This window comes from Hemiscyllium ocellatum, chromosome 9, assembly GCF_020745735.1.
Source record: "Hemiscyllium ocellatum isolate sHemOce1 chromosome 9, sHemOce1.pat.X.cur, whole genome shotgun sequence".
Classification (NCBI taxonomy): domain Eukaryota; kingdom Metazoa; phylum Chordata; class Chondrichthyes; order Orectolobiformes; family Hemiscylliidae; genus Hemiscyllium; species Hemiscyllium ocellatum.
The window spans coordinates 113,913,288-113,933,862 of NC_083409.1; the positions used below are offsets into that span (position 1 = coordinate 113,913,288).

At 41.2% G+C, this 20,575-nt stretch overlaps 1 protein-coding gene across 5 annotated transcripts in view; it reads right to left on the reverse strand.

The window, feature by feature from the left end:
• The window catches only part of LOC132819205 (LIM/homeobox protein Lhx8-like), a 53,556-nt gene that overhangs the window by 17,019 nt on the left and 15,962 nt on the right, over nucleotides 1–20,575 (reverse strand). For 4 of the 5 annotated variants that reach the window (XM_060830663.1, XM_060830665.1, XM_060830662.1 and 1 more), the window contains 3 exons: nucleotides 18,888–19,108; nucleotides 9,534–9,637; nucleotides 2,254–2,349 (listed from right to left, as the gene is read on the reverse strand). In XM_060830663.1, the coding sequence (XP_060686646.1) occupies nucleotides 2,254–2,349; nucleotides 9,534–9,637; nucleotides 18,888–19,108 (421 nt within the window). The remainder of the gene's footprint in view (nucleotides 1–2,253; nucleotides 2,350–9,533; nucleotides 9,638–18,887; nucleotides 19,109–20,575) is intronic. The other variant, XM_060830666.1, reaches the window with a different exon arrangement.

Consider the following 20,575-nt stretch of genomic DNA (forward strand, 5'->3'; position numbering starts at 1 on the left):
GACCGTGGCCATTTCAAACAGCAGGTGTCAAAATTACCGAGGAGTGATTCAGAACAACAGCAGACAGGGCAAAGTTTCCTTAGTGTTACAAGTGACTTCCAAATTCTCCATACACATTTTGTTAATGTCACATTCCGATTCTCATCCCCTACAAAATGTATTTTCCCCCCCACAGCATTAGGAAACCATCCACTGAGGACGCTGGTGCTAAATTACAACTTGCCTGGCCTGTATACTTCCCATCTCAAGAAACAGCCCAAGAAATCAAAAGACTCTCCCTCCTCTCCTGTACCACTCCAGCCATTCACCACCTGTGGCTGCTTCAATCTTATCCTCTCAAACTACTGCTTAAACATATTCTGTGGGAATAAGGTACAGATGGTAAACAGGTAGTTACTTTACATTAATGAGTAAAAGATTTTGGCAAATGTGAAGTTCTATGGACTTTGGGCAAGAAATTTCTTTCACGATGCTCTGGAGCAGCCATTATTAAACTAAAAAGGGTTTCAATGCTAGAGTCACAAGACTTTGTTACAAATGCTTAGTCAAACAGATAAAAGAGCATACAAGTGGAGTACCTTATGGAGGGGATTCTAGAAGTTAAATCCAGACAAGCATAGGTACCACTACCTTAAGAAGGTTGCAAGAAACCAAAAGTCAGGAGTGCAGATTAGAAAAGGGTATGAATGTAGGGTGGTGGCAGGCAGGGTGTGGGTGACACTGATACCATAAATACACTTGAAAAGTGAAGAATCAGAACTTTTTAAAAAGGGTGTTGACAGATCAAGTGTCAATGGAGGTCAAAGTGCACAACATGCAAACATGGGGAGGTACAAACTACAAATATAGTAACAAAACAGACAATAGCAGCCTCTTATTGACAGATCTGGTACTTGAATGATTGAGACAATGTTAAAATACAAATTCAACATCTGCAGAGAGGGTAATACCCTTGTTGGTGCAAACTGATGCTAGGCTTGATGTGCACAATATATACCTGACAGTGAAACATTGAAAAGGAGGCCTCGTATGGTTGCAAGGTTATAGATACTATGAAAGGTTTAGGAAAGATTACTAAAATAAGTTGGCGACAGGCAACTTTTAAAATATTGGTTTTAACTGTCTGACAACCTCAATTTCTGAAAGCATGAAGCACGCTCCCACAAGCTAGACAACCAGATCATTTTAAATTTTGATTAAATGACCTTGCAGAAGAGAGAATTCTCCTCAATATAAGATATCTTTTATACCCATCAGCATGAGCTTCTTAGCTAGTGTTCACTCATTAGACAGGACCATCAGTAGTTGGTTGAGGATTAATTACTATACACAGATATTAATGCGAACTCCACTGCACTTCAAAGTTAGCATGCTGGATAATAGAATCCCCAAGTTCAGGAAGAGGCTAGTCAAGAGTTCATCAAATTGACACACTCCCTCTATAAGAGTATCCACCCTAACCTCTACATCGACTATAGTTAACTTGCACACTACAGTGTAATTCAGTAGGGCCAATCAACCTAACCTGCACATCTTAGGACAGTGGGAAGAAACTGGAACACAGGAAACCATCGCAGACAGGGAGAAGTGAGAGTGCCACAGTCACCTGAGGCTGGAATCAAACCCAGGTCCCTGACACTGAGGTAATGCTAACCACCATGCTGCCATCTGAATCTTCTGCATCTTTTTTTTTGGGGGGGGGGGGGGGGGTTCCTGACGAAGGGCTTATTCCCAAAGCATCGATTCTCCTACTCCACAGATGCTGCCTGACCTGCTGTGCTTTCCCAGCACCCCACTCTTGACTCTGATCTCCAGTTCTTACTTTCTCCGAGAATACAGGAGAGAGCAGCCCACTTGATTGGCACCATATCCAGAAGCATCCACTCCCTTCAACAACACTTACTTAGTTCATACTGCTATCTATAAGATACACGACAGAAATTCAAAGATCTTCAAACAGCACTTTCTAAACCCATGTCCACTTCTATCTGCTACCCTTGTCCTTCCAGATGGAAGGAACATCAACCTTTGCAAGTTCCCCCAAGCCACTCACCATCCTGACTTGGAATAGAAGTGTCACTGGACAAAAATACTGGAATTCCCTCCCTAATGAATTTGTGGGGGTTAAATTCCTGAAGTAGATTATAGCAGTTCACTATGGGGTGAAAGCAATCTGGCCAGTGGTATGCAGTGAATAAAGTGATCGCACAACAGTCAATTTAGCTGAAAATTAAGCTTTGTCAAAGGTCTCACCTGTATCACACGCCTGCTTAAACCAGTTCTGTCTGCAAGTTTCTGCAGCGTTTGTGCATCTGGATTGTTGTCTTGTGAAAACTGAGCTTGCATTATCTGCAAAACAATGAACTGTAAATTGCTGAACAATTTTAATAATTAGCATCTACTTTTAATAGGATTTGGGGATATTGCAGACAGAAGATGCTAGAAATCTGAAACGAGAATTTTGAAAACTCAGCAGGTTTGGCAGCATTTGTAGAGGGTCACAATGATGTTCCAGGTTGATTAACTGTTAGCAGAACTGGAAAAAGCCAAAGATGGATGGCACATTTACATTAGTTTCTACAAACATTACCCAATTCTAAATGAAAAAGCTTTCAAGTTGTCATCTCTGCTTCTTTCTCCAACCATGCTACCAGACCCTGAGCTTTTCTTGTTGTGTTATTTTGGAAAAGCAGCTTTCAATCAAAGAAAAACTTGGCCTTCTAGAATAGTACCAATGTAACATTTTTCTTTTAACTTCAGTCACAGGACTTCAATAGATTTCCATCCTTCCCCAGACCATTTATATAGTTTATGACCAGTGCTATGAGTATTTCACAGTCAACAACATACTTTGCAAGTATACAGTCAGATGTACTACAGGACATGTAGGAGAAAGTGAGGACTGCAGATGCTGGAGATCAGAGCTGGAAAAGCACAGGTCAGGCAGCATCCAAAATGCAGGAGAATCGACGTTTCGGGCATGAGCACTGAAGAAGGGCTCATGCCCAAAACGTCGATTCTCCTGCATTTTGGATGCTGCCTGACCTGCTGCGCTTTTCCAGCAACACTTTCAGCTACAGGACATGTAGCCAATCTGCATATAACCTCCCACAAGTAGTCAAGAATGTGACCAGATGATCAGGTTCAATTTTGCTTTCAAAAGATGAATATCAGCCTAGGTCAGAGGAGACTTCTTGTCAAAAGCTGGTAGAATCCTTACAGCTGTCCAAGATGAGACCGGCCATGTTCATTCTGAAAGGTTGGGGGAAGGTTTAAAAGGGACAAACAATGAGGGGAAAAATACAAAAATTGATGTTCAATAACTGACCGTGAAGCTACCAATTTGCCAAACATCCATTGATTCAATCTCAAGGGGTTGAGATTTTCAGGAGTTACCTGGTTTGAACTACAGGCAAACTACAGGCGGCACGGTGGCACTAGTGGGCGGCACGGTGGCACAGTGGTTAGCACTTCTGCCTCACAGCGCCTGAGACCCGGGTTCAGTTCCCGACTCAGGCGACTGACTGTGTGGAGTTTGCACGTTCTCCCCGTGTCTGCGTGGGTTTCCTCCGGGTGCTCCGGTTTCCTCCCACAGTCCAAAGATGTGCGGGTCAGGTGAATTGGCCATGCTAAATTGCCCGTAGTGTTAGGTAAGGGGTAAATGTAAGGGTATGGGTGGGTTTCACTTCGGCGGGTCGGTGTGGACTTGTTGGGCCGAAGGGCCTGTTTCCACACTAAGTCTAATCTAATCTAATCTAAACCATGCCCCACGTCAACACATCCTTAACTGTCCTCTGAAATAGCCCAGCAACTCACTGATTGCTGGTTCACAATTTGCTCAAGTGAAATAAATTAGTGCAGCTGATGCCCATATTCCAGGAATGAATTTTTTTTTTAAATTAAGGCTGCAAGAATCCATAAGGAAACAAGACAAGTGTTCATTCAATATTTGCGGGTTTTTTTAAAAATAAAAGATTTCAGGTGGCAGAAATCCAAAACTTATTGCCAGCTCTAACCTTTGTGAATGTGCCTTAAATATCTGGGCTGAGGTGTTGGCATTGGGGTTGTGCTGCACAGTCTGAAGAAGTTTCAGGTCAGAGTTAGCTCAATGATTCTTCCTACTCCAAATGCCTTTTAAATGTTAATGGACCCACCTCAACCATTTCTGCTGGTAGCTCATTCTGTATGCATACCACTCTGTTTTTCTTTTTAAAAGCCCCTCCGGTCCCCTTTTCTATCTAACCTTAAACTGATGATGGATGAGGCAACTGGCTGACAAGGGAAGGCAGGCAGAGACTGTATAAAAGCAGAGAGTTTGGTGAAGATGAGCAGGAAGCCAGAGGATAACTAAAAAGAGGGCAGGATTGAAATGAAGGTGTTAGCTAGTAGTGAGAAATCGCAAGAGTTTTTATATCAAAATGTTCAAGTGATGGACATTGGACTGCTGGAAAAGAGGGAATGGGAGGGCAAGTGGTAAAATGGTAGAGGAACGAATAGGTATTTAGCATCAGTCATGATGGAAGACACCAACAGCTTCCTACCCCGTTCCTTACTGTTAATCCTTTGTGCTAAATAATAAACTTCCACTTTTGCCCAACTGGGTACATTCAAAATTAAATACCAAACAGTTGCTTGGTGGTGGTAGTACAGAGCTAGTCAAAGCTTTTCATGCATTCAAGACAATTGGCAGTGTCACCATTAGCAAGGGGGAAAGATGCAGAGGGGGAGGGAAGGCAGTCAAAAAAGACTAATTGTCCCTACTGTATACAGTATATCAAACAAAAGGTTGAAAGCTTATAGCACTGATATAATGTGGGTATCATAAATGGCTGCAAGGGAATCAGGCCTGGGGACTAAATATCCAAGGATATACATGTCTATTGAAAAAAGGACAAGCAGATGGGGCAGGGTTGCCTAGTTAGTAAGAAATTAAATCAGTAGCAAATGATTATAGGGTCAGAAGACAAATCTGTGGGCAGAGTGGAGGAACTGTGAAGAAAAAAAAACTGATGGGAGTTGTGTATAGGCCTCTTCGTAGTCAGGAAGAAAATCAGGAGATAGTGCTTCGCATTGCAATAACCATGGGGGACATCAATGTGCAGATGTACTGGGAACAATCAGGGTAGCAGTGGATCCCAAGAAAAAAATTCACAGAATTCCTATGATGGTTTTCTGCAAGCAGTTGTGTTAGAACCCATTAGGGAACAGGCAGCTCTGAGCTGTGATGTGTAGAGACAGACTGGATTAGGGATCTTAAAGGTGAAGAAAACCCTGGGAGCAGCGACCATAAAAAAAATTCACCCTGCAGTTTCGGATAAAGAAGCTGAATTCAGCATTTGGTCACCTTGTTAGAGGAAGGTGGTTACTAAACTGGGAAAAAAGTGCAGAAGAAATTTACAAGAATGTTGCCTGGACTCAATGCTCTGAACTATAGGGAGAGACTGGACAAGCTAGGACATTTTCCTTTAGAGCATAGGAGATTGAGGGGGCACCTTATAGAGGTGTATAAGATCATGAGAGGCATAGATAGGGTGAATGTACTCAGTCCTTTACCCAGGACTGGGGAAATAGAAAACTAGAGGGCCTTAAAATTAAGGTTAAATAGAAAAGGGAACCAGAGGGGCTTTTAAAAAAAAAGAGAAAACCACTGGGTGGTATGCATACAGAATGAGCCACCAGCAGAAATGGTTGAGGTGGGTCTATTAACATTGAAAAAGCATTTGGAGAAGTACATGGATAGGAAAGGAGGACATGGGCCAAGTGCAGAGAATTGGCGTTAGAATGGATGAACATTTTGGTCGGCATGGACTAGTTTGGGCCAAAGAAGGTTTTGTATCCATGCTGTAGGACTATGACTGAGAGTAAAGGTAGCCACAAAGACATGAGGGAGAAGCAAGCCAGGAGTTGATTGGAAGGGAAGCCTAACTGGAAAGAAGGTGGCACAGCAATGGTAGGAGTTTTTTGGGATAATTCAGGAGACACAGCAGAAATTTGTTAAGGAAGATGAAACATACTAAGGAGTGGGATGAGGCAACTGTGTCCTGAATCTCTTGAAGCTCTAAGCCAGAGTGTAATGGCCACCACTGGGTGTGCTTGGGAAGCTAGAAAAGTCTGAAGGTACATAAATCTTAGACTGGATGGACCACAACCTAGAGTTCAAGATGATACCGAGGAGATTATGGAGGCATCTTTCAGGGAGGGTCCTAAAAAAGGCCAAAAATTGTTCAACATATCACCCGTTTAAAATGGAAGAGTCAGAAGACTGGAAACTATAGAGCAGTTAGCCTGACCATGGCTGTTACTAAGGTTTCAAAATCCATGATTCAAGGGGCATACCTGAAATCAGTTAGACTTCTGATGTAATGAGCAAATTAGACAAATGAGCAAGTGTTTGAGGAAATTCAAATTTATCAAAGTCTTTGCCAAACTGCTAAAAAACAAAAGCCCATTGCATTTATGGTGAGAGGACTGGCAGAAGGCAGGGAGTGGGAATAAAAGGGGTCTTTTTCAGGATGGCAGCCAGTGACTATTGGAGATTCACGAGTGAGTGTTGGGACCATTGCTATTCACATATTAATCTGGATGGAGGAACAGAGGACTTGTTGCTAAGTTTGCAAATAACAGTTAGGTGTAGGGACAGATACTGTTGAGAAAGCGGGGAGGCTGCAGAATGACTTGGACAAGTTAGGAGAGTGAGCAAAAAGGCAGACAGAATACATGTCGAAATTGTGAAGTTACGCTCATGAGTAGGAAGAATCAAAGCATAGACTATTTACAAAACGGGGAAGGCTTTAGAAATCTGAATTATAAAAAGGTCTTTTCAATGTTTTTCAGGATTCTCAGTTAAGATAAAGGTTCAGTTGGTAATTAGGACAGCAAATACAATGTAAACATTCATTTCAAGAAGGCTACTGAACAGTTTTTGATCCCATATTTATGGTGTTGGAGGTGGTCCAGGTGATTTACAAGAATGATCCCATGTGTCTGTGAGCGGTTAAGTTTCTGGGCCTGTACAGTGTTTAGAAAAAGGATCTCACTGAAACTTGGAATTCTAAAGAGGTTTAAGAGTGAATGTGGAGATGTTATGAATCTCACCATATTCATCTCAAGTGCAATAAACGGTGGGCCAGCCTGTGACACATCCCAGAAGTGATGGGGCTTGTAACAAGACATGACAATTAGTGTTGCTAGATCCAAGAGTAATTCCAGATGGCAATATTACCTTCAGTAGCATAACTAAAGGAAACCAACTCCCTCAATTTCCTTGCTAGCTTATTTCAGCCTAGATATAGAACCTGATGTCCAATCCTCAATTAAACTGAGTCAGACATACAGACAGAAATCGACCCTTTGGTCCAACTCAGCCATGCTGACTAGATATCCTAACCTAATCTAGTCCCATATCCCTCCAGACCTTTCCTATTCATATACCCACCCAGATGCCTTTTAAAATGTTGCAATTATACTAGCCTCCACCACTTCATCTGGCAGCTCATTCCACACAGGAGTCACCCTCTGCATAAAAGTTGCCCCTTCGGTCTCTTTTATATCTTTCCCCTCACAGTAAACATATGCCTTCTAGTTTGGGATTCCCATCCCAGGGAAAGATCTTATTTATCCTATCCGTGCCCTTCATGTTTTTATAAACCTCTATGACATCACCCCTCAGCCTCCAATGCTCCAGGGAAAACAGCCCCAGCCTATTCAGCCTCTCCCCACAGCTCAAACCCTGGCAACATCCTTGTAAGTCTTTTCTGAACCCTTTCAAGTTTCACAACATCAAGATAGAGGGAGACAGTATTCCAAAAGTTATTGAAAGTCAAAGTATTAGTTATTCCAACATATTTTGATCATCAAGCCATTAAAATTCAATTGGATATGACATACCGCCTTCCCCTTTCTCTCCCCACCTGGTTAAACATTGCTTTACTATTAGACTTGTGTTGCTCTAGGCAGCTGTCAGTTTGCTAATATTTTTCTTTACATGTCCTTTCCCATTTTACATAAAATGGTAGCTGTAACTTAATTAGTAGTATCCCAAATGAGCCAGAAGTAGTGGGTTCAAATACTATTTCCAGGCACTGAAGCAGTGATATCAACAAGACCACTCCAATAGAACATTGAAGGAGAAATCTTTCACACATTAACAGTGATCTCAAATCCTCTTGGGTGAGAGCAAACGATGACAGGCCAAATATGAAAGAGCCATTTCCAGTATCATAGCCTATGATATTCAAAACATAGCAAACGGGAGCATTAGGCCATTCAGCACTGGACCATGGCTGATCATCCTACTCAGTACTGTATTGCTTTCTCCTCATACCTTTTGATCCCTTCAGTTCTCAGAACCATATCTAACTCTTCAAAGAATTTTGGCCTCAACTGTTTTGGGGTAAGACTTCCACATGCTCACTCTGGGTGAGGACATTTCTTCTCCATCTTAAGTGGCCTACTCTATATCTTAGAACGTAACTTTATCATGAACTCTGGTTATCAGGAACATCCTTCCAACATTTACCTCATCTAGCCCCATTAGAAGTCTGTACAATTCCACAAGATCCCCCTCATTCTTCTGTGAAGATAGTCCCAAGTAATCCAGTCTCTCCTTGCACATCTCTGCCAACAATCTGGAAAAAATCTTTGCTGTACACCCTCTAACCAGAACATTCTTCCTCAGATAAAGCTGCCAAGGCCACAATACTCCAGGTGTGGTCTTTCCAATACCCTCTATAGTTACAGCAAGACATCCCTGCTCCTACTAATCCTCTCACTATGAAGGCCAACATCTCATTTCCCTCATCTGTATGCTTGCTTATAGTGACCTGTATATAAGGACAGGCAGCATCCGAGGAGCAGGAGAATCGACTTTTCGGGCAGAAGCCCTTCTTCAGGAAGGTTCCTGCTCCTCAGATGCTGCCTGGCCTGCTGCACTTTTCCAGCACCACACTTTTCAACTCTGGTATCCAGCATCTGCAGTCCTCACTTTCTCCTGTATAGAAGGACACCCCAGTATCATTACATACTGTAGCTTGGAAACAAAAAGGTGTTTTCAACTGATATAGACACTTAGCTTGCAATTGAAATATAGTGCTTTAAAGTGTCAATTAAAAAGACTGCATGAAAAGGGATGACTGAACCCAAAAAGTAACAATTTAGAGTTTTATGGCATTGTCAGAAATTGTCCATTCAACTAGACTGAAAGACAGGTCATCTCCTCAAACTTGTACAATACCTTGAACTAGTGATCAAACTCCTGAAACATGACAACTGGACAGTTTCCCTTGACTCCGTAAACGAACAAAACCATTGACCCAGAATTCTAACAACCCTTGCCAAACTAGTGACCAGATCCAAACAAATTCTGATGCTGACAATTGGCATCCAGGATTTGAAAGTGTATAACTTAAACTTTCACCTCAAGTAAACTTTCAAACTTAAGGCCTCTTGTGTTGCAAGAGACAACAAAAAAAAAATCATTCAATAAAGTAATCAGAGGTAGGGCCAGGATCAATACTTGGTGAAATGTTCATTACCTGGAGCTGATCAGCTGTGAAGCTGGTCCGTGCTCGTTTCGTTGGTTTGGGTTGAATGACATCCTGCTCGGTTGGTAGTGCTCCTTCCATGGTCACTCCGTTCCCTATAAGGATATAGTTGCAATCAAGAGTGCATGTGAAAAATAGTCAATACAAGAGATCCACCTCCCTCTCCACACACAACTATCCCAGATCAAATAATCTGAGCCAGAAGCCTCCTTCAAGTGAATTATTCACAGCAATTACACACTGGCATCACACTCTCCCAGTTTACCTCGGTCTTCTTGATTTAGTTCAGCACAGACAGCTTTATCAGTATGTGGCCCCATGCAAAATTTCTGCCAGCTACAGGGAGAAAGTCCTGTGTGGTAACTTCCAGGCTCCTGTACTGTCAAAGACCCAGGCTGCTTAGCCTCCACTCTGTGGGAGCAAGCCTCCAGCTCTTTCAAACCCAAAATCAAAAATATATTGCTATGTTTCAGCCTGTAGAAGGCCATATTGCGATGATGCAACCGCTCGTTCTCCAAAATTCCCTCTACCTCTGCTCAGTGTCTGCTACACTAAATCCTTTAATGTTGGTATAACATTGCATCCACATTGCTGCAGGAAAGGAAGTCGCACTGTAATTTGATCATAAACTAATTACCAAAAAAGGTCTGTTAAAAACTTTCAATCATGCTTGCATTCATATTACAAAGCTCTATAGTGTACTTTCATTTATCTAGAGGAGAATGAAGTTTATTAAATCGCAATAAGATAAATTTTGTGCTATGAAAACCTAAGTTAACTCTCTAGAAGTTATTGAATTTCCATTTAAGTTGGCAGATTTCATAGATACGCCATGGGAATTTAATATTCAAGATTTGCTTCTGCACACATTGACTAATGAGAACCAACTTCTTTTACTTCACCTTTAGTCCACCAAAGGAAAAAAAAACTCACTGTTGACAGCATCATGAACCCAAGAACGAACAATTGCTTTTGTATTATCCTGATAAATATCAGCAAATGAAACCATTTTGAACAGAATCAAATACTTGTTAAACCTTCACTTTAAACATGAAAACTATGCAAGTTTGAAGCTGAGGTAGACTATTTGGCCCTTCAGTCAGCTCCACCACAAGATTGTAGCTGGTTAGATTGCTAAGATGGTCGAGATCAGAGTAGTGCTGGAAAAGCACAGCAGGTCAGGCAGCATTCGAGCAGGAAAATCTACGTTTTGGGCAAAAGACCTTCATCAGGAATAGAGCTCTATTCCTGATGAAGGGCTTTTGTCCAAACCTGCTGTGCTTTTCCAGCACCACTGATCTTAACTCTGGTTTCCAGCATCTGCAGTCCTCATTTTTGCCTGCTAAGATGGTCTAGCCCAACAGCTTTGATTCTAGCGTCTAAACATAACACTGAACCTGCCTCCATCTCTGCATGCGGAGAATTCCAAAGCCCCTCAATCCCTAATCACATGTATCCTGGAAGGGTGGCACAGAGATCCAGACTCCAGCACACAATAAACTTTCCACCTTGCCCAAGGAGATTTGAAATCATATACCCTTTTGTCAAGTCATTCCACTAAACTCCCATGGAAAAAAATCCCATCTTCACCACCTTCCCTCGAAACAACCTGCTCATTTCATATATGTGTACACACACACGATCAAACTGGAGAGAGATGGCCTTACTGATACCCTATATATCTAAGGCATCAACATAATATTCATTCCTCTTGCAAAAGGTAACATCCCAACAGTCTTGATTACATGCTGCACCAGCACTGACTACTCTCACTAAAACACAAATCCCTTTGAACTCTACAGTCAGTCAAACTAAAACATTTGAATCTTCCAGCCAAAGTGAATGCCTTCTCATTCTATTTACCAGATTTCTGCTTACTCATCTCATTTAAACTTTAACAAACTTCTCATCTTGAGGAAACATTCTACTCTTAAAGGGAAAATAAGCAATTAACTCCTCAGTTACAGCTTCAGAAACTCAATACATTCTGACTAAAGATTCACAAAATATGGAACTATTAGAAAACATCCAAGACAAACATCTTCCCATTGTGCTTCCCCCCCAGTCCATTATGATCCAATTAGATCAGACTTGGAGTCAGAATGGATTATGACTTGACGGATCATAAAATATTTAACTTGGTTATTCACAGGTACGTGAAGCTTAATTTCTTTTAACAACCAGCTTACTACAAAAAGGAAAAACAAACTAAATATTAGAACAGTATGAAATCTCATTTCCCAAAGCAATCACTTCAGTAAATCCAGGGAAATTCAAATTTGATCTAACTGCTTACCCATTGTCCTGTAAACAATAAAGTCTTCTGAATCATCAAAACTGAAAGCTTAACATATTTAGAAACAGATTAGGTAACACTTATGGAAGTTTCACAAACTAAAAAACTTTTAAATGAACTTTCCTCAACTGCCCTACACTTCTCTACGAGAGAACAGATATTTGCTTCCAACCCTGGTCAGATTTCTTCCAAAGTTGCCTTAAGTTTTACATTGATTTTGAGCTAAAAAAAATCCAATCCTTCATTACTCTAAATCAAAATCTAATGCTTTTCAATGTTCAGTCCCAGTAATAAAAGCCACAGCATCAAATCTTTCATCACTCAAGATCAGTCACATATTTGACCTCAACTATTGTTCTGCACAATTAAACAGAGCATTACAGTACCGGCCCTTGATGTTGCATTGGCCTGTGAAACCAATCTAAAGCCCATCTAACCCACACTACTCCATTCTCATCTATAGGTTTATCCAATGACCATTTCAATGCCCTTAAATTTGGAAGCAGGCAGGCCTGTCCACACCCCCTACTACTCAGTAAAGAAACTACCTCTGACATCTGTCCTATATCTGTTACTCCTCAATTTAGTGGGCGGCACGGTGGCACAGTGGTTAGCACTGCTGCCTCACAGCGCCTGTAGACCCGGGTTCAATTCCCGACTCAGGCGACTGACTGTGTGGAGTTTGCACGTTCTCCCCGTGTCTGCGTGGGTTTCCTCCGGGTGCTCCGGTTTCCTCCCACAGTCCAAAGATGTGCGGGTCAGGTGAATTGGCCAAGCTAAATTGCCCGTAGTGTTAGGTAAGGGGTAAATGTAAGGGTATGGGTGGGTTGCGCTTCGGCGGGTCGGTGTGGACTTGTTGGGCCGAAGGGCCTGTTCCCACACTAAGTCTAATCTTAAAGCCATGTCCCCTCATGCTAGCCATCAACATCCAAGGAAAAAGGCTCACTATTCACCCTACCTAACCCACTGATTATAAGTCTCGAAAGTCATCTCAACCTTCACCCCTAATAAAAACAGCTTCAAGTTCCTTAGCATTTCCTCGTAACACCATACCAGGCAACATCCTAGTAAGTTTCCTCCACACCCCTTCCAAATCCTTCCTATAATGCAGCAACCACAACCGTATGCAATACTCCAAGTGCGGCTACACCAGAGTTTTGAACAGCTGCAACATAACCTCGTGTCTCTGAGACTCAATCCCGTCATCAATAAAAGCTAACACCATATGCCTTCTCATCAATAGCAACCAACATATGCAACTTGCAATTTAAAGCATTTGACATTAACATCCAAGAGTTTCGGTTTAAGCAAGTCGTATGTGGCTTTTAGTCCAAGTTAAGCACTTTTGCAATGTTGATTCTTGGCGTATAGTGACGATTTGATTTCAGACCGTTTTAAGAGTGAATAGAGTAAGCAGTGCATTAAGTTCTCAGTTTAGAAGGCTAGTTTGATTTTCAAAAAGAGGAAAATCGATTAGCTAAGGAAGCTGCTTTTTTTGAGGGTCAGTTTGGCAGTTTTACCAAAAAGTCTTGGTTGAAGCTGGATATATAAAAGTTGTTCCTGACAAAGAGCTAGTATTTCTAGAGATTGCGTAAACAGTTTAAAAAGTTCCGGATGAGAGATTTTTCGTTACAATTGTGGAATAATTTGCTGAGAAAGTCTATACTTTAATTGTAAAAGGCTCCAGGAAGGAACTATTAAATAAAAATGGGGAACTTAAACCAGGTTAATTAAGCCCTACAAGGGAAGGAGAGAGAGATTCTTGGAGTGTTATAAAGGAGAGCTTTTGGAATTGACAGGATTGTAGGGCTTGTATTTTACTAGGCATTTCCAAATCTTTAAAGCTGTTGCACATCAAGATTGTTCATTTTTTGCGTAAAGATTTTTTATTGCAAACCAAATCAATAATGCTGCATATTTATGCTTCAGTGAAAGAGGACTTCTTTGAAACTAATAAAATGATCTACAATTGAGATTTAATGCTGACAACTGAAGTGCCCATTAATATCATGGCATCATGACACTAGTTAAAATTGATATGAAAGCAATAAACCTCAACTTTCATCACAACTGGATCCATTTATACAAGCACTACTTTTCTACAAATATTCTTAAGTGGCCGAGAACTACTTTACATTCTCTCTGCCCCAATATTCACTTCATGACATTGATTATTTTTCAGTATTTAGGTTTTGGACAAATGGGTAAAAAAAAGATCAAGAGATCACAGCCTTTTGAAAGCAAGTAACAAGATACTCCCCACTGCAAGTGTGGGGACACAACAGCTGGCTCAAGAACAAGCAGAGAAAGCCAGCAGGCAAGTCTGAGCCAAGGGTATTATAAATGGAAATTCAGTCAGCAACAAAGAACTGATTGGTCTGTTGGCCCATGACCAGTGGTCAATGACAAAGGCCTTCCACCGAGCAACAACTGATTAGCTCCCAGGTAGCTCAACAGCTTGGAGCTGTGGCAGAGAAGCCATTCCATCTTGATAGCCTCAGGAGTGGTCTTGTTCTCTACACAAAAGCCACTTAAGAAAATCAGTTTACTTATCCCCTTCAACAGTTGCTCCAAACTGACTTTTAATGAATGAGCTGGAGACATTTTACAAGGATGAACCAGCTATCCTGCACCTCATACAAAATCAGTGGAAGCATTCAGAAGAAAATTGAGAAAGCACAAAAATCACCTCAGCAAATCCTGCAAATGAGACCAATGGATTGCTTTCCTGGTCTTTATCTTTATCCATAACACCCATGCTTTTATTTCCCAGGGATAATTTGAGAAGGTTTAAGTTTTAATCTGTAAAGGTGGTAGTTCAGAATGTTTCTAGATCTAGAATCTATTTGCAGTAATTGTTTACTTCAAAAAACAAATTTCATGCTGTGTTAGCCTGGGACTAAACAACAGGGAAACTTATGAATTCTGCATACATCCCAAAATCTTCAACTGGTGTGATGACTTCAGAAATAGCAGGGTTCCAGAAATAGCAAGACATTCCCAGTGAGGCATAGCTTAAAGCAGGTTACAATTAACACGTGTATGGAAGGGAGAACAGGAAAAAATTCTCACCCTTCAAACTGAATATTAACACTAGCCATATGAAGACTAATCAAGGATTGTGATGAACCTTGTAAAGGTGTAAAGACCCATTCCATTAATATTTAGATCAACATGGTGGCAACCGGAAAACATAGCTAGAACACATGATACAAGATTAACAGTCCATATTTTCTCAACTAGTACCTGTAGAGTTTTAGAAATCACTTAAAACAGCTGGTGTTAAGAAGCTATTTTTCATACAAGACTAAGTGGGGAAATTAGTTGCATCAACATTCTTGGGCTTAAATGTTAGTTGAGAGAGTGTGTTGCTGGGAAAGCACGGCAGGTCAGGCAGCATTCGAGGAGCAAAAGAATCAACATTTCGGGCATAGGCCCTTCATCAGGAATTTTCCTGATGTAAGGCTCATGCCCAAAATGTCGATTTGCCTGCTCCTTGGATGCTTCCTGACCTGCTGTGCTTTCCCAGCAACATACTAATCTCCAGCATCTGTAATCCTCACTCTCCACCCCACCTTCCCCCAACACTTAATGTTAGCCAACTTTATTAGATCAGCCACAAAAATGCTGCAGTTACAAGTTTACATCAGAGGCAATGTATTCTGCAGTGAACATTCAACTTTGATTCTGTAGTCTGCCCACTATTTGAGGAATACCCTCCATTTTCTTGTAGTTCCACCAGCTGAGAAACTATTCAGGACAAAAATCACCCAGTTGATTTGCATCCATTCAGCAATGGAACACTGGTGGTTGCAGGATTATTTAGAAAGGACACCGCAACTTCCCAAGACTTTAATACTACCTTGAAATCATGACCCTGAACTATCAAGGCAAAGGATGGTCACTAATTTCCAAAGTTTCCAATAAGGTTGGCACAATGCCCCTTCCATATGAAAGTGATTTAAGCAGTAAATCATTAGGCCCCTTGAACTTGTCTGCCACTCATTCAACAAGACCATGGATGCTAAGTTATGCATTTAAGTCCACATTCCCATCTACCCAGAGCTTCAGATATGTTTTGACCATGATGGAGGTGCCAGTGTTGGACAGGAGTGGACAAGGTCACAAGTCAGAAGACACCAGATTGTAGTCCAAACAAACAGGTTTATTTGAAATCACAAGCTTTCAAAACATTGCCTCTTCATCTGTTTAAGTTACTTGAAGGGTAACACTAAAAGTTTGAGATTTCAAATAAATCTGTTGGACTATAACCTAGCGTCATCTGAATGGGGGGGTGACACTGGAGCCAGTGGGTCTTGAACCTAGCCTCCTAGCTAAGGTACATACACTACCACTGCATCACAAAAGCCCCATATCCAGAACCTAGCTTCCTTGTTGGATAAGGAAATCAATCTGCCTCAATCGGAATATCCCAGGATGCCACCATGAGGCAGTGTTCAAAGTAGCAATCCTCAATACAAATAAGTATTCTCATCCATCTTTAAGTGTCCCCATGATATGGACTCAGCCATTTAAAGAAACCTTTCTACATCCTGAAATTGACCAAGTAGACTTGGTTCATTTCGCATCAAGTCATTCCACTGGTATTTAGAATGAGGAAAATTCCAGCTTTTCCAACTTTCCCTTAGGATTGCTGCTCATTCAAGGTATCAAAGTCTAGTAAACCTTGAGCCACATGTACATCCATCCTTCAATAGGAAGGAGACTAAAGCATACACAATATTCCAGATTCAATCCCAACATTTTGTACAGAGCAAAGTTGTACTTCAATCATGTTAATTCTGAAAATAAAAAATGTCACTTAGTTAGCCTTAATTATTTACTTTACTGGCATAAAGTTGCGATGAATACTCCATTTACCTAGATGGGTGTAGCTCCAACACCATAAGCAGCTTGATACTATCCAGGACCAAAGCAGCCCACTTGATTGACACCACATTCATAAACATCCACTCCCTCCACTCAGCTGTACCTGCTGCTATCTACAAGATGCACTCCAGAAATTCAAAGATCCAATATCTCTGCTCCTTCACTGTTGCTGGGTCAAAATCCTGGAATTCTTTCCCTCATGGCATGGTGGGTCAACTTACAGTACATGAACTGCACCAGCTCAGGAAGGCAGCTCACTCCCACCTTCTCAGACAAGGAACAGTCATCAGTACCAATAAGGGAATTTTTTTAAAAGTCAATGAGTGACACCAGCAAGCCTAGACTTTCCACCTTTAAAATCTGCCTATTCTCCAGTTAAACAATTTTAAAATTTATTTTAAGTGAATAATTTCACATTTTCTGAAATCATAGTGTGCAATCATTTGTCCCCACCCACTCAATTTAGCCACGATGCCTTAGCACCCATCATCCAAGTAATTGATACACCTTGGGAAAGGTTCAAGCCCCTGGAGTAATCCACTCCTATGTTGCCAAAAGACCTGCGTTCTCTGCCAGAGAGATCCACCAAACCAGATGCTATCTACTACATATCAGCTCCCTACTTGGCACAATCTTGTGACACCTTATTAAATAGCTTCTGGAAATCCAACGTTGACGACTTCCCTTTATCTCCAGCACATTACTCCTTCAAAGAACCCCATAAACTGGGGAACATTAGTGCTCCTGCACAATTATAATGACTCTTTCCAATTACCTTCAGTTTTTCCTTGAATCCTCAAAGATACTACAATCTTCTCCACGAAGACAACCACACCAACTAATCCTGTTGGTTTTCCTTCAACCCTTCTACTAGTTATATACATATATCCAGAATCCAGTTGACTTTCCAAAGTTAACTATTGGATCCAAGTTCTGGATTATCCACAATCACAGAACTTTCACCATAGACTGCAGGAGAGTATTCACTCACTTTCAGGGACAATGATGGTCATTGCAAGTAGCACCGACATCCCAAATTTACAAGAGGACTGCATTTGCATAACCTCAGCTACCCAAAGTAATTTGCAGGCAAGGATTGTGTTTTGAAGTGTAGTCACTTTTGTCATGAAGGAAATACACCAGCCTCCAGTACATTAATGCAATCATGTCCATAGTATCTTTGCCATTAAGGGATAACTATTTGTCACAACAATCCTTATAATGTGGGCAGCCATTTGGCCCCATCATGATTTGCACTAGCTTTGTCTAACCTGGCTGTATTATCCACTGCTTTATCTTCCCTTCCTCAGGCAAGCCCGCTTACTTTTAAATGGTAATGCCCAGGGCCTAATGTTTCAATCAAACTGCCTACAAACAATGGAGGCATATTGCTTTCATTCCTAAACAGCTCAGTAAAAGTTGCTCCAATCACCCTTGCCTCATTTGCACATCCCTTTAAAATCTACTCAGTCACATTCAACTTCCTTTTGCAAATGGAAAGTTTCTCCCTATTCCCTTTTCCAGCTAGCTAATAATGTTGAAAACTTAAAGAGTCCTCTCAGCTTTCTTCTCACCAAGGAGAAGAGTCCCAACTTCTCTAATCAATTATCAATTGAAGCTTCTCATCCCTGGAGCCACTCTTGCAGATCACTTTTGTGCTCACCAACTGAAGTTGGAAGAGTCACGACAAAATATTAACTCTGCTTTCTTCCTGTAGACATGGCCAGACATGCCATGTTTCTCCAGCAACTTCAGATCTTCAGCATCTGCCTTTTATTTTATAAAATGCTACCATTGTTTTCAATATTCCTTTTAACTATTTGGGTCACAAATCAGAATTGCCCTAGAGTTTCTAGAAATTAAGATGGACAGTAGTATCGTGAGCAACTTGGAAGAAAGAAAAAGGCAGGAAGGCTGAATAAACAGCGCAAAGGAGGCGAGAGAATTCATCGACTGAATCAACCACCATCCAAATAGATGGTAACTTTGCTCTCTGATTGGCCAGTATACTAATCAGAATGACCAACCTTAGCCAAAGTTATCATTTGGGAAGGATGAGCAGAGACTGAAGGTCATTTGCCACCTCCCAGCCAGATTCAGCAACTGCATCAGTTATTAACACCCAATATATCCTCAACTCCACTGTCAGAAAAAGTTACCATTTTCAGCTGCCCTTTTGAGGTTGTCCAACATACAGTCATAGTGTATCCGACAGAGGACCTTCTCTTCCACCAAAGCAAACTCCTCCCCAGTGGACAGCTGCCTCTTGCAGGAGAAACAGGCAAAGCATGCCAGGTGATAGACATTACCCTTGGCCCTGCGGACCCAGTCTGTCGAATGGATGTGCCTGCCACAGCGAGAGCATCGGGTCCCATAACGCCTGGTGAAACAAAATCATTTTGGGCTAGAGGTTACAAAGCAGCAATTTATCTCACTGCTGTTTTCTCCTAAAAATATTCAACTACTTCAGGATAAAATTAAACAGAGAAAGAACATTTGTGTAGCACCTTTCATGACCTTTAGGATGTGCCAAAGTATTATGACAGATCATAAGCATGGTCATGGTATAGACATACAGAAAACAAGTTGTGCATAGTAGGATCCCACTAACAAAAGCAGGTAAATGGCTTTGCTGATATGTCAAAATAATCATTAGCTCAAGACACTGGGAGAGCCACTCACTTCTGAAACATTAACATGGATCATTTAGCAGTGGTTAGCACTACTGCCTCAGTACCAAGGACTTGGGATTGGATTTCACTCTTAAGCAAATGCATGGAATTTACATATTCTCTCCATGCCAGTGTGGATTTCCCACCAGCTGCTCCAGTTTCCTCCCACAGCCCAAAGATGTGCACTTTAGGTGAACTGGGTGTGTAATTGGCCCATAGTATCCAGGGATGCTTAGTTAGATGTGCCAACCATGGGAAATGTAGTGTTACAGGGAAAGGGTAAAGAAATTGGTTTGGGTGGGATGCTTTTGAAAGGGTTAGTGTGGACTTGGTGGGCAGAATGGACTGTTCCCACACTCAAGGGATTCCATGGATTTATAGCATTCTCAAGATGGTAGACAAGGTGTTTGAATATGCAGTGAAAGCTGGCACCTGAACAGCAAAACACTATGCCATAGTGTCTGGTATAGAAAGTGTAAAATTCTTACTTTCTGGAGGGTGTTACCAAGGTGAGCAGCTTTAATTCTAATTGTTCAGTTACACATGACTCATTGGAGCAATATTGGCAATGGAACTTGTGCACAGCCAAGCAGCAGACCAAGAGATAAAGCACATTCCATTCACAAGGTACCCACTATTCAATCACACTTGCACAACTTTAAATACAATTAAATTGGAGGGATATCAAATAAAGAACCATTTAACCTCCAGCCTGCTCCACCATAGAGATCCAGACTGACTCCATATATTAGTGTTTTTGCCCATTTCTATTATTAAGATAAAATAGGCATGTAGAAACATGAATTGATTTTAAAATAAGTTAGCATGGATTTAAGGAAAACAATCTAACAGCTTTTTGTTGAAGCAATATGTATTGATAAGATCAAGACTTGTGGCATATGATTTTCAAAAAAACATTCAAAACAATACTATAACAGACCCGAGGAAAACACAGGTCATGGAGTAGAAGTGTCACTATCGTAGAGGATACAAAATTGGCTAAGGGATAGGAAAGTTCAAAGGATATTTTCCATGCTGGTGGATTTGTAGCGAGTTTGGTCAAGGTCTTTATTAGCACCCCAAGCTTTCTTGATGTATTGGTGAGCAGAGCTTGGTGTATAGAGGATAAATTTCAAAGCCTACAGACAAAAATTGCAAACTAAGAACAGTACACA